This window comes from Xenopus tropicalis, chromosome 5 (assembly GCF_000004195.4).
Source record: "Xenopus tropicalis strain Nigerian chromosome 5, UCB_Xtro_10.0, whole genome shotgun sequence".
NCBI classification, from domain to species: domain Eukaryota; kingdom Metazoa; phylum Chordata; class Amphibia; order Anura; family Pipidae; genus Xenopus; species Xenopus tropicalis.
Window position 1 is genome coordinate 3,604,074 of NC_030681.2, and position 14,879 is coordinate 3,618,952.

The 14,879-nt window shown below is 49.1% G+C and overlaps 1 protein-coding gene across 2 annotated transcripts in view; it reads left to right on the plus strand.

The window, feature by feature from the left end:
* Positions 1 to 4,284: 4,284 nt before the first annotated feature.
* The window catches only part of mdga1 (MAM domain containing glycosylphosphatidylinositol anchor 1), a 188,395-nt gene continuing 177,800 nt past the window's right edge, over positions 4,285 to 14,879 (plus strand). For both annotated transcript variants that reach the window (XM_031902282.1, XM_031902283.1), the window contains exon 1: positions 4,285 to 5,819. In XM_031902282.1, the coding sequence (XP_031758142.1) occupies positions 5,753 to 5,819 (67 nt within the window). In that variant the 5' untranslated portion in view covers positions 4,285 to 5,752. The remainder of the gene's footprint in view (positions 5,820 to 14,879) is intronic.

Below are 14,879 nucleotides of genomic sequence, written 5' to 3' on the forward strand. Positions count from 1 at the left end.
TATGTGTGCAAGTTTTTGTTTTGACGCGCACAATTTTGTTTTTGTTGCGCTATGAATTTTTTTCACGCCAATTTTTTGCACCTGTTTTTGGCGAAATGTGGAAATTTGATGCAAATCCATGGCTGCCGAAAATATTTGCTCATCGCTATTCTTTGCTTGCCAGTTACCTTTGCAGTTGCAGCACTGCCGGCCAGCGGGGCCTGTGACTGATTTAACAAGGAGAGCAATACACGTGGCTAGTGATGGGCTAATCTGTCCCATTATTCTCCAAAAAATTCTCGAAACGGTGAAAAAATTCGCAAAAAATTGTAAAACGCAATTTTTTTTGACGAGCGCAACTTTTTTTTTCCGTGTGCAAGTTTTTGTTTTGACGTGCATAATTTTTTTTTTTGTTGCGCTAAGAATTTTCTCCACGCCGATTTTTTGCACCTGTTTTTGGCGAAACGCGGAAATTCACGGGGAATCCATGCCGTGCTGAGGAGCCCCCGCGTTAGACAGTCGTTAGACAGTCGCTCGGGGCCGGTGATTGACGCCGCGGTGGAACTGATGTGCGACGCGGATCAGACGCCATTATCTCCGCGCGTTTATACCCCGCTGGGTCTCGTTGCTCCACGCATACAATGAGCAGATTTACGCTCGCGTTACCCACGGATGGGAGCAAATTTGTGCGGCGAAGGGAACGGCGTCTCGCTGCTGTTTAACCAGGCGCTGTGCGTCGGCGAGCTCTCGGGATTACTGACACTCCAGAGGGTTTAAATGGAATCATCCCTTTAGTGTAAATGCGCCGCTAATCCTATTAGTACCGTGTTGCCTTCTGATCCGCGGCTCTGCCGCTCGCCGTGGGATCTGAAGTGGCGCTACATGTGTTCCCTTCCCTCCACTCTCATGTTATAATATGTTATAGAACGACCAATTCTGAGCAACTTTTCAATTGGTCTTCATTATTTATTTGTTATAGTTTTGGAATTATTTCCCTTCTTCTGCCTCTTTGCAGCTTCCAAATGGGGGTCACTGACCCCGGCAGCCAAACCCTATTGCTCTGTGAGGCTCCAGTTTTATTGTTATTGTTACTTTTTATTCCTTATCTTTCTATTCAGCCCCTCCCCTATTCATATATTAGTCACACTCTCAAACCACTCCCTGGTTACTAAGGAAATTTGGACCCTAGCAACCAGATAACTGCTGAAACTCCAAACTGGCCTGCCCCTTGGCGTCATCACCCCGCCCCTTGGCAACCCTCGTCCTTCTCCCTGATGTAGCAAACAGCAAGATGTATATGTAATGTATAGCTTTATGGAGGGTTTATATCCCCTTTAATCTCCTTGCCGTGTAATGAATTGCTCTCTGTGCATCTGGGATCAGTTGAAGCAGTGCATGCTGGGAGGACACGCTAATTAACATCTTGATAAATGATTGGATTATTTTCTCCTGACGGCAATAAGGAAAGGGCAACTAATATGGGTTCTTAACGCACAGTAAATAGTAAATAGCTCCCATCATTTCTATCTAAAGGTCAATTCAACCTTTTATTTTACCTTTTTATTAGTACAATGTAAATATAATATTTAGTCGTTTTTTTCTGCACAATTATTTCCCTCCTGATCGTTTGCCGCTGCAGGTTCTGCCTTACACAAAACTCCATTCTTCTCTGCTGCCTTCCCATCTCTTCCCATAACCCCCCTACTCACCGTGTGCAGTGGTACAGGCCTGTGTATTGGGGGGACCCAGAGGGCCCCCCACACCAGAACCACACAGGCTGCTCAATTGGATCCAATGAAATTGGCCCAACTGTGTGTGAGTGACAGGGACCCTGGGCAGGGGCTGATGGGTAAGATGTGTATATAAAGGGTTACTAAATATATTTCAGGGGTGGGAAGATCTGGGTGCCCTAATTTGGGGGGGGGGAGGGTCCAATCTAGATAAAAAGAAAAAAATGATTTAGCGATTGCAGCAAAATGGGATTTAATGAAAATGTTATAAGAACAAATATTGGTCTGTTCTGTAATTCAGTATCTGCTCCATAATAATGTGATGCCTGAAGCCCCCCGAGAAACTATGTATCGGCCCCACTGCCCCCCTCAGGGATTGGTTCTTCACCCCATTACTGCCCATACCCATTACTGCCCATAAACATTACCACCCATACCCAGTACCCCCCATACCCATTACTGCCCATACCTAGTACCACCCATACCCTGACATACCCAGTACCATCCATACCCAGTACCACGCATACCCAGTACCCCCCATACCCTGACATACCCAGTACCCCCATACCCTGACATACCCAGTACCCCCATACCCATACCACCCATACCCAGTACCACCCATACCCTGACATACCCAGTACCCCCATACCCGTACCACCCATACCCAGTACCACCCATACCCTGACATACCCAGTACCACCCATACCCTGACATACCCAGTACCCCCATACCCATACCCTGACATACCCGTACCACCCATACCCAGTACCACCCATACCCTGACATACCTAGTACCACCCATACCCTGACATACCCAGTACCACCCATGCCCTGACATACCCAGTACCACCCATACCCAGTACCACCCGTACCCAGTACCCCCCATACCCAGTACCCCCATACCCTGACATACCCAGTACCACCTATACCCTGACATACCCAGTACCACCTATACCCTGACATACCCAGTACCACCTATACCCTGACATACCCAGTACCACCCATACCCTGACATACCCAGTACCCCCATACCCTGACATACCCAGTACCACCTATACCCTGACATACCCAGTACCCCCATACCCTGACATACCCAGTACCACCTATACCCTGACATACCCAGTACCACCTATACCCTGACATACCCAGTACCACCTATACCCTGACATACCCAGTACCACCTATACCCTGACATACCCAGTACCCACATACCCTGACATACCCAGTACCCCCATACCCTGACATACCCAGTACCACCCGTACCCAGTACCCCCCATACCCTGCCATTACCCCGGGGACACACTGTATCACACAGATGAATGCGCAGCCCCAGTCATTGTTCCATGAAGGGAAAGGAAGAATCAGGTTCTGTCCCACTGGATTTATCACAGTCGGGTTTGTTCCCCACACAATGGGGCGAGAAACTGCTACAGGCGAGTCAGTAATTAGTAACACACACTGACAGGCACACACACCCAGACACACACCCAGACACACACAAATACACACAGACACACATTTACAGACACACACCCAGATACCACCCCACACAGACACACACACACATAAATACACAAACACCTGCACATACAACATACATGGTCACAAACAAAAATAACAACAGTGCAGATAACTCAGACAGCCAGACATACAGTATGTACCCCCCCCCCCACACACACAGATACACAGATACACGCAGATCCTTACACACACACACACACACACACACATTTACACAACATCATCCCCCACACACAGATATAGAGTCACACACTGCCCACACAGACACAAACAAAAATAAATATATATATATATATACACACAGAGAAACAGATGGAACCAGACAAATCACAAATACACAGACACCTTCTCTCTCTCACACACAGACACATATATATATATATATACACACATAGACACAGACAGACACACACAGAGATACACACACACACACACACACACACACACACAAATAGACAGACAGATACAGACAGACACACACACAGATAGACACAGACACACAGATAGACACAGACACACAGATACAGACAGATAAACACACACAGACACACACTTACCCCACACTCACCTACCTCTTTGCAGCCACACACACCGCCTTATCCTCCTTTTGCCCCATTGCCCGGGCACCATTAGCAACAAGGCACGGAGAGCTGCCCGGCACTTGGGCAGGGGGCACAGTAGGGGGCTCCTTTCCCACTAGGGACCCCCCAGTACAAATGCCCCCCCTCCCCGGCAGCTCTGCATTTCCCTACCCCCCCCCCCCCCCCATCCAACACATCGGAGGTGCCCCCCCCTGGGGCAAATGTGGCTGGTGCTGCCGGCAGGCTAGCGGTGCCCCTCGGTGCCAGTGTCCCCAGGATGGGGGGCTGTGTGACCGCTCTCTCCCCGCAGCTCCCACATAATAATAAGGGGAAGGGAGATGCAAAGCATGGGAAAGGGGAGGGGAGGCGGCGCAGCCAATGGCAGCTTTGCTCCCTTTCTAATTGGCCCTGGGGGAGGCTGGGGATTTGGGCAGGAGGCTGGGGCCCCACTCAGCTCACATCATTTAATTGGTTCTCTGCATTTTCATATAAACTGGGGGGGGATCAAACAGGGGAGAGAGGGGAGTCGGGAAGGAGACAAGTTCCTGGGCATCTGTAGCGCCGGGAGGGGAAGATCCTGCTTGTTACCCCGGCTTCTTACCCCAGCCCGGGGCATCTGCACACAGAGGGAGGGGGTAAAGCCTGGCGGAGCTTCTATACACAACTGGGGGTAAAACTTCCACCCCGACCCCAAATCATCAGTAAAAAAGAAATAACTCTTGTTGCCCCAACCCCTATCTATAGGGAAGGGGGTAACACTTTCTGCCCCAGAGAGAAGGAGATACAACCAAATACCCCCCAAGCTCCGGGAGAAGCAAAGGAACTGCCCCAGCATCTTCCCAAAAGGAATTCCTGCCGTCCTGACTCCTGAGCGTTTGTAGCGCTGACTTTGCGGTCCCTATTGCGACTCTGGTCCTTATTGCGACTCTGGTTCCGACACCTGTTAGGAAGAAACAGGTGGGGGGGGGGCTCAGTTTGCTCTGAACCTGGAGAAATTACACAGTCGGACGATCGGATTGGAAGAGCCTCCCCGGTCGCAGGGAACCGGTCGCTCCCGACTGCACAACGTGTTCGGCCGAACCAGAGACTGAGAGTGCCCAGGGGCAGCTCATTTAACCCTCTCAGCTCTGGCTCTCACACAAGGGACCTGGAGTTGAGTGAAGTCGCCTGTCGGGAAGTTGGGGGGGGCATTTAGTGCATTGGGGGTCCTGGGAATGGTTACTACTTTCTGATTAAGGATTACCGAGGAGACTTTTAGGGGGCTCTGGATTGTAATTAAGCACCGAGGGGGTTCCTTCTGGCTGGGGTCCCTCTCTGGGTGCCTGGGTGCTGCTGTAGCGCAGAGAGAACATCACATGAACTTGGGAGGGAGGGAGTCAGGCAGCCCCCACCCCTCCCACACCCCCAGCCCCCCCGCACTCAGGCTGCAGCCCACCAGTCATTACCAGGGGAGGAGAGGCAACTTGGCATCACTTTAGCACTTGGAGCCGTGTTTGTGGGAGCAGAGGAGCAGTGTTGGGGGGACAGGGGGCACCCCCTGAAGAAGAGGAGCAGCTTTTAAAGGGGTGGGATCGGTGCTTTGTTAGGAGGAGACTGATCCTCGTACCCCTTTCCCCGGACCTGAATTTGGGGGAGCAGATCGGCGCACCCCCGTACCTTGGAGCTAAATTCGGAGGGGAATATCGGCGCTTCCCGGTCCCTGGAGCTAATTTATAGGGGCCACATCGAGCCCCCCTTTCACTGGAGTTGGATTCGGGGGGAGGGCAGCCCGGCGCACCCGTTCCTTGGAGCTGATTTGGGGGGGAGACACCGGCGCACCCCGTTTCCCTGCTGGAGCCGAGGAAGGCGCTGATTAGGGCGCACCGTGTGGCTCCGGATTGACACCCCGGGCTGTGGGGCTGGATCCAGGCCGGGCTGGGGATGCTGGAGCTGAGCTGAACGATGGAGATTTTGTGGCTTTTCCTCCTCTCGCTCATTCCGAGGGGCAACAGGGGACAAGGAGTGTACGGTAAGGGGGGGCTGGGGGTCCGGGGTCGGGCGGTGGGGGGTCGGATCGGGAAAGTTCTGGGTACCGATGTCACATGGGATTGCCTCCCTCGGAATTCCCAATAATCGGACAGATCCCAATTCTATAAACCCTTCATTCACTCATTTGCACCCCAATATTCCTACACCCAAACCATAGTATTGATTTCACCACCTATAATATGGGATACCCCAAATTAATTATAGACCCTAAAACACATCTCACCCCTGTTCCCTATCAGCTATAGTGTATTAAAGACCCCCCCATAGGATTATAGTAAAGGGACCCTCTAATATGATTAATACTGAAAGAGATTTCTCCCCTCTTGGAGACCCTATAAAAGACCCCAAAAGACCCCATGTAGCGAAATCCTATGGAAATGTATATAGTCATAGGGCGGCATTTGTGCATAGAACTTCCCAGGCTCAGTAGTGGGCATCGCACAGAAAGGTGGCAGTTACACAGTTAACACACAAATATATATATATATATATATACCTTATACTGCCACTATCTCTTTATCTATAGAAAGGGTTAATTGGTGGTTGTGTGCATTAACAAAATATTTAGGAACATCCCAGGCCCTAAGAGCTTACAGTCTAATTGAATTACCCCCCCCCACACAGACACATTAATAGGATAAAATAAAAAAAGAGTTGCATCAGTTTTGGGAATGTGGCGCTATGGCAATAAATTGTCAGTTCTTGGGCCACTTTTGCCGTATCGTTTGGGAATTGCCCCAGTTTGGCTGAATAAGTTCCAACAAGGGGGTCGTTGGGGCAGTTTTATTATTTGCCAATTAATTGGTGCAGGGGTCGTTACTCCAACTTTGTGGAACACATTTTGGCGTAGGGGTTACCCCAATTTTTTGGATAACGCCTGCAGGGCAAGGGCATTAGAACTTGGGGTCCCCCTGGTTCAAGGGGCTGCTGGGAACTGTAGTTTAAGAGTAATATCTGGGGGGGTCCCTGCTGTGGGGGAGAATAGTCCATGTCAGGATCACATTGAACCCCTCAATAATCTGCTTATAACCCTTCCCTTTATTTAATGGGGCTTAACCCTTGTGTTGAACACAGTGGAAATGAAATGGTTAAAGGGCACCTCAGGAGTCGCGTTGCCCCCATATGAGACAATTATTCATTACTGTACGTTCCGCTGGAAATAGAAAGAAACACTTTTTAGTTGTTTAAATGTCAAATATAAATCCCAATGTGATTGGGCGGGGGGATCCGTGGGACCCGAGGAATAGAAAGACTCAGTTTATTCCATAGAAATATCTATGAATCTGATGGTAAATGAAAAGCTTAGGGGCTGCTGAGATCAGTGGATAACCTGTTCCCTTTCTGGCTGCTCAGTCAGGGAAGCACAATGCAGCTACATTTATAATAACCGATATAACTGACAATATGTAGCACAGTACATGGGGGGGCTCACTCCTTATCATACATACCCCCCCCCCCAGTATCTGTGTTTGCCGATGCCGGTTTAGAGGGAATATATGGAAATTTCTATTGCCGTAGGGCGACATTCGTTCATAGAACTTTACGGACTTGGGGGGCAAAGCATAGAAAGGCGGCAGTTAAACAGTTAACACACAAATACATCTCTATATAAAAAGGGGTTAAAGAAATATTTATAAGTAGGAACAGCTCTGGCCATAAGAGCTTACAATCTAATAAAGCTTACTATCTCCGACACGTATGTTACAATGAAATTCAGGAATGGGAGACACCAAAGTGCTGTTACAACTCCCAGCAAACCCAGTACAGAGATACTGGGAGTTGTAATAAAAGCTGGAAGTTACAGCGGCCCTGGGTATATACACATCCCCACATCTGCACCCCAGCAATCTGGGGGTACCAGGGAGATGATATTCCCACTGAGCTGCTGAACATAGAGAGGCTGGTAGCCCTAACTCCTTATCATACAGAACCAGAATAGGGGCAATTATCCTTATGAACCCACTTCTACCCCTAATGGCTCTGTGTTAGGTAAATCCATGAAGGGCCTCGGGGACTTGTGGGTAATAGATTTCTCTGTTGGAACCAATGCCGGTCAGCAGATACATTGTACTGGCCTGTATTAAATGGGGTATGGGAAAGGCTGGCCCAGTTGGGATTGGTTACACTGGGGAAGGGGCAGTTAAGGGGGGGGTCACTATATATAAATATATAAGGGGGGGCAGTAATGAAATAGAGAAAGTACAGGGAAGAGCGACTAAGCTGATAAAGGGAATGGGCTCAGGGGAAAGGCTGGCCCAGTTGGGATTGGAACAGAACAGCTTCCCTCCAGATTCCATGACCTGCAACCCATTTGCCTGGTATTTGGGCCAAGTCACCAGCCCATTGCCAGGATGACCCAATACAAAGCGGCTGCGGGACTTTTAGAGACACGGGGCTCAGTGCTGGGCCTAAAAAGAAACTGCATGCTCAGTCCAGCCTCTGATTGGCAGAGCCTCCTGCATACTAAATGAGCTGTTTGGCAGAGCCCCCCGGAGAACTGGTATAAAACTGCCTGGAAATAGCGGCATTAAAGTGCCAGCGAGAGCCCAGAACTGCCGCCTCCCTATATATTTATCTTTCTTCCCTAATAATAACATTGGGGTCATTTCTACTGGCCAGGCTGGTAAATTATTGGCCACGTTGCATCCCTAGTCTTTGGCCGCCCCCCCCCCGTGCTCCCAGATGAAGAGTTAAGTGACCCCTTAGTCTCCCTAGCAACCCCCCCAACCCAGCTGAGGAGGCAAAAGGGGCACAAGGGGCAAAGGCCCCCTCCTTTAGGATATACAGAGCATTCTGGGAGTTGTAGTCTCTCAGCATGTGGAGACCCAATGGGGGGATCCAATGTTCCGCTGGGCCAGTTAGGGCCACTTTTAGAGTAAGGAGAGCATTGGCAGTTGGTACCTGGCTCTGTTGGCAGTTGGGCACAATAAGGGCACAAGGGCATAGGCCTCATGGGTGGTCAGTGGAGTTCAGGGATTGTGCCCGGTGCCACCCAGGCGTGTGCTGTAGGAATCTGTATTGTGGCCGGGAGGGCGCTGAGCTGAATGGAAACAAAGCCGTTTGGCCGCCCAGAAACTCACAGCTCAGCCCCCCGGGATTCTCCCTTTATCCTACGGGCACTGGGCATAAAGGCGCCATTTGTATTAGGGGTCAAAGGGAATTAATTGGAGTCGCCTTGCGCTTCTTTCCCACTAAAGAGAAAAACATAAGAACATTCCTGCCCTGCCTGTCTGTATTTACTTATAGTCATTTGCCCCCCAGCCCCCATGCTGTTGCCCCAGTGAGAGCAATGAATGGGTATTGGGGAGTTGTATCAGGAGTCAGAACCAGCAGTGCAGGGAAGGGAAAGGGACAGACACAGTGACAGTTACACATAACTATAAACCCAGTGAGAATGAGGAATGAGTGGATATTGGGGAGTTGTATCAGGAGTCAGAACCAGCAGTGCAGGGAAGGGAAAGGGACAGACACAGTGACAGTTACACATAACTATAAACCCAGTGAGAATGAGGAATGAATGGGTATTGGGGAGTTGTATCAGGAGTCAGAACCAGCAGTGCAGGGAAGGGAAAGGGACAGACACAGTGACAGTTACACATAACTATAAACCCAGTGAGAATGAGGAATGAATGGGTATTGGGGAGTTGTATCAGGAGTCAGAACCAGCAGTGCAGGGAAGGGAAAGGGACAGTGACAGTTACACATAACTATAAACCCAGTGAGAATGAGGAATGAATGGGTATTGGGGAGTTGTATCAGGAGTCAGAACCAGCAGTGCAGGGAAGGGAAAGGGACAGACACAGTGACAGTTACACATAACTATAAACCCAGTGAGAATGAGGGATGAATGGGTATTGGGGAGTTGTATCAGGAGTCAGAACCAGCAGTGCAGGGAAGGGAAAGGGACAGTGACAGTTACACATAACTATAAACCCAGTGAGAATGAGGGATGAATGGATATTGGGGAGTTGTATCAGGAGTCAGAACCAGCAGTGCAGGGAAGGGAAAGGGACAGACACAGTGACAGTTACACATAACTATAAACCCAGTGAGAATGAGGAATGAATGGATATTGGGGAGTTGTATCAGGAGTCAGAACCAGCAGTGCAGGGAAGGGAAAGGGACAGACACAGTGACAGTTACACATAACTATAAACCCAGTGAGAATGAGGAATGAATGGATATTGGGGAGTTGTATCAGGAGTCAGAACCAGCAGTGCAGGGAAGGGAAAGGGACAGACACAGTGACAGTTACACATAACTATAAACCCAGTGAGAATGAGGGATGAATGGATATTGGGGAGTTGTATCAGGAGTCAGAACCAGCAGTGCAGGGAAGGGAAAGGGACAGACACAGTGACAGTTACACATAACTATAAACCCAGTGAGAATGAGGAATGAATGGGTATTGGGGAGTTGTATCAGGAGTCAGAACCAGCAGTGCAGGGAAGGGAAAGGGACAGACACAGTGACAGTTACACATAACTATAAACCCAGTGAGAATGAGGAATGAATGGATATTGGGGAGTTGTATCAGGAGTCAGAACCAGCAGTGCAGGGAAGGGAAAGGGACAGACACAGTGACAGTTACACATAACTATAAACCCAGTGAGAATGAGGAATGAATGGATATTGGGGAGTTGTATCAGGAGTCAGAACCAGCAGTGCAGGGAAGGGAAAGGGACAGACACAGTGACAGTTACACATAACTATAAACCCAGTGAGAATGAGGAATGAATGGGTATTGGGGAGTTGTATCAGGAGTCAGAACCAGCAGTGCAGGGAAGGGAAATATGGCCTATTGAGTGTAGCTGTTGGCTATTGCAGCAAATGTGGAATATTAACTATTTTACCACCTTTTTTCTCACTCCCCAAACCGACCAACCGCCGCTGATATTCTCGCCGCTCTGCGCATTTCATTTCATTGTTCTCGGATGTAAAAAAGCCAATTTTCCTTCAGTCCTGTAAATCCTTTCTTTATTGGCTGCTGCTCATTTACAGCCGGTAAGATTAGGAAAGATTCCGACTGCCGAGCCCGACACTGTGGATTCTGACTAACGCCTCCCCCCTCACCCCCAAAAATAACTTTTAATTTTCCATTATGATAAATAAAGAGAGAATTACCCCCCCGGCAGCAGCGTGTCCGACTCCATCTCCGCACCGTGACCGTTTCTGACTGCCCAACACTCATATAGAGACATGGTTGAACTTGATGGACGTATGTCTTTTTTCAACCCAACTTACTATGTTACTATAGCAGCTGAGGTTGCAAAAAGACTCAAATCCAACAAGTAAATTTCCTTGATCCAATGGAAGCTGTAAAACCCCTGTAAGTCTCTTTAATTTGCCTCGGGAGGGGTAAAAAGTACTAAATGAACCTGTAGCCACAGTCTATAGCTATTCTGCCTATGTGTATAGGAAATTGGGCTTCTTTCTGTAAAGTTGCCACCTCGAGGCTGCTGCAGACTGCACCGGTGTGTTTGGCTCAAGTGGTACTGGGGGGACTGAAACCATTTAACATCCGCAGCAAACGCAGCTAATAACGACCCTGTGTTTGAGCCCTGATTTATGTACCTACTGTATATACATGATTACCCCTGTATGCACAGCTCCGGCTGTACCACTAGAGGGAGCTAGAATTCATGGACAAGTGTAGGGAATACGTGTATGGGACTGGCACTATTGCCTTATTATATAGGTGCTGTAGGTCCCAGAGCTTCCTTGTCTCTGCCCTTATATATTAGGTACCTACCTAGTGCTACCAACCCCTATTTCTGTAGGGAAATGAGAGCAGGGCAGGCAGTAACCCTTCCAACACTTTCCCCTGTCTCTGCCCCTATATATTAGGTACCTACCTAGTGCTACCCACCCCTATTTCTGTAGGGAAATGAGAGCAGGGCAGGCAGTAACCCTTCCAACACTTTCCCCTGTCTCTGCCCCTATATATTAGGTACCTACCTAGTGCTACCAACCCCTATTTCTGTAGGGAAATGAGAGCAGGGCAGGCAGTAACCCTCCCAACACTTTCCCCTGTCTCTGCCCCTATATATTAGGTACCTACCTAGTGCTACCAACCCCTATTTCTGTAGGGAAATGAGAGCAGGGCAGGCAGTAACCCTTCCAACACTTTCCCCTGTCTCTGCCCCTATATATTAGGTACCTACCTAGTGCTACCAACCCCTATTTCTGTAGGGAAATGAGAGCAGGGCAGGCAGTAACCCTCCCAACACTTTCCCCTGTCTCTGCCCCTATATATTAGGTACCTACCTAGTGCTACCAACCCCTATTTCTGTAGGGAAATGAGAGCAGAGCAGGCAGTAACCCTTCCAACACTTTCCCCTGTCTCTGTCCCTATATATTAGGTACCTACCTAGTGCTACCAACCCCTATTTCTGTAGGGAAATGAGAGCAGGGCAGGCAGTAACCCTTCCAACACTTTCCCCTGTCTCTGCCCCTATATATTAGGTACCTACCTAGTGCTACCAACCCCTATTTCTGTAGGGAAATGAGAGCAGGGCAGGCAGTAACCCTTCCAACACTTTCCCCTGTCTCTGCCCCTATATATTAGGTACCTACCTAGTGCTACCAACCCCTATTTCTGTAGGGAAATGAGAGCAGGGCAGGCAGTAACCCTCCCAACACTTTCCCCTGTCTCTGCCCCTATATATTAGGTACCTACCTAGTGCTACCAACCCCTATTTCTGTAGGGAAATGAGAGCAGGGCAGGCAGTAACCCTTCCAACGCTTTCCCCTGTCTCTGCCCCTATATATTATATATATGATTATAACATTATCACGTCAGTACTCCGGTACAGGCTGCGGCAGGCTGGTGGATAATAATAACACATTGGCTAATGAATTCTGTACCGGGGTGGGTTCTGCCGACAGTAAATCTCGCACGGAGACGCTTGCCGTATGGAACGCACAATATTGATGTTGTTTATGGCTTGGGACAAATTATGTGCAATTCAGTTGGATGTGATTTAGTGGCGCCCAGATTTCGGCTCATTTAATAATATGCTTAGGGCTGCGTTCATCATCATTACACGGAAGGGAAACAAATGGCAGAGATGAGATTTACTGAAACCTGACATATGTGCGGTACCAGCGCCCTCCAACCCGGGCCCTCTCCCTTCCTGCCCAAACAGCAGCGATAATGGGTTTAAGCAGAAATTTAGACCCACTCCAAACCTTCTTCTGGGGAAGTGAGTCCAGTCCCCCCCCCCAGTACTGATTCTGATTCTCTGGGCTGCTCTCTTTCCCATGGTCAGGAAGAGTAAGGAACCCGGTATTACCCCCTCTTGTTCCCTAATAATAACCCAGTTACAGAACTGTTATTCCTCATACTCCCCCCTGGGCTGCTCTCCTTCCCATGGTCAGGAAGAGTAAGGAACCCGGTATTACCCCCTCTTGTTCCCTAATAATAACCCAGTTACAGAACTGTTATTCCTCATACTCCCCCCTGGGCTGCTCTCCTTCCCATGGTCAGGAAGAGTAAGGAACCCGGTATTACCCCCTCTTGTTCCCTAATAATAACACAGTTACAGAACTGTTATTCCTCATTCTCCCCCCTGGGCTGCTCTCTTTCCCATGGTCAGGAAGAGTAAGGAACCCGGTATTACCCCCTCTTGTTCCCTAATAATAACACAGTTACAGAACTGTTATTCCTCATTCTCCCCCCTGGGCTGCTCTCTTTCCCATGGTCAGGAAGAGTAAGGAACCCGGTATTACCCCCTCTTGTTCCCTAATAATAACACAGTTACAGAACTGTTATTCCTCATACTCCCTCCTGGGCTGCTCTCCTTCCCATGGTCAGGAAAAGTAAGTGAACCCAGTGTTACCCCCTCTTGTTCCCTAATAATAACCCAGTTATGGAACTGTTATTCCTGATACTCCCTCCTGGGCTGCTCTCTTTCCCATGGTCAGGAAGAGTAAGTGAGCCCAGTACTTACGGGAGTATATACACTCTGTGAGCAGATACAGATCATAGGTCTCTCTCAGTTGGGGCTTATCTCTGCACCTTGCTTTGCAGCAATGTTGTAAAGTATATCCCAGAGAGTTCAAGTGAGAAGGTAGTAAAGAAGAAAATCTGTAAGCAGGGTCGGACTGGGGGTGCAGGGTCGGACTGGGGGTGCAGGGTTGGACTGGGGGGTGCAGGGCCCGTCTGGCTGCTGCCGTAGGGGCCCCTGTACCACACCAAAGAGCCCCTGCTGATGCCCTCTAACCCCCCGCAGGGGCCCCACGACCTGTCCGACCCTGTCTGTAAGGCACACTGGCACCCCCGCTGGCTGAATGAGGAGGGTGTAGAAGGTTGAGGTGGCAATATTAATGATGCCCTTATTATCAACACAATACATAGGGCTGGAAATGCATTTTGAGAAAACCCACATTTTCTGCCATTATAAAGCACTAATGGGAAAAAAATATAAAGGGTAATTTGCTTCATGAGGTCTGTATAAACAAACCCCTCCCATCCCTAAGCTGCAGCTGTTGTAATAAGGAGCAACTCATTATACAGAGGACTTATTCGTGGACTGATAATTGGTTTTACTACCTGCTCCTCTTTAAACTGAGCACGTGCAGTGCCGCTGACACACAACAGACAGCCTAACAAGACCCAAGATGGAGGGCTGCTGGGGGCAACTGTGAAACCCTGGATCATTACTGTTATAGGGCAGCTGTACCTCTTGGCCGGTACAGTAAGTACAGTTTATAAAACACAGCATTCATAGCAATTGTTACGGTTTAGTTCCCCTTTAAATGACACCTTGTCATTTTCTGCCATAACATCAGATATAATTGTATATAAATAAATGGCGGCTCATTGGTCGGCGCCAGGAAACACCGTCTGATTTGGGGCAATTATCCTCCTCCTCTTCATTCCTCGCTCTGTTGGTTCCACAGGAACAGCCCCCCTCCGTCTCACCCCCTAAAACTCTGCCCCCCCCAAATGACTAAGCTCCGTCCTGCGCTCAATAGATCAGTGCAGATGTCACCGTCGCTTCTCTCAGTGACGGGAGCAATTCAGCTCCGATGGCAA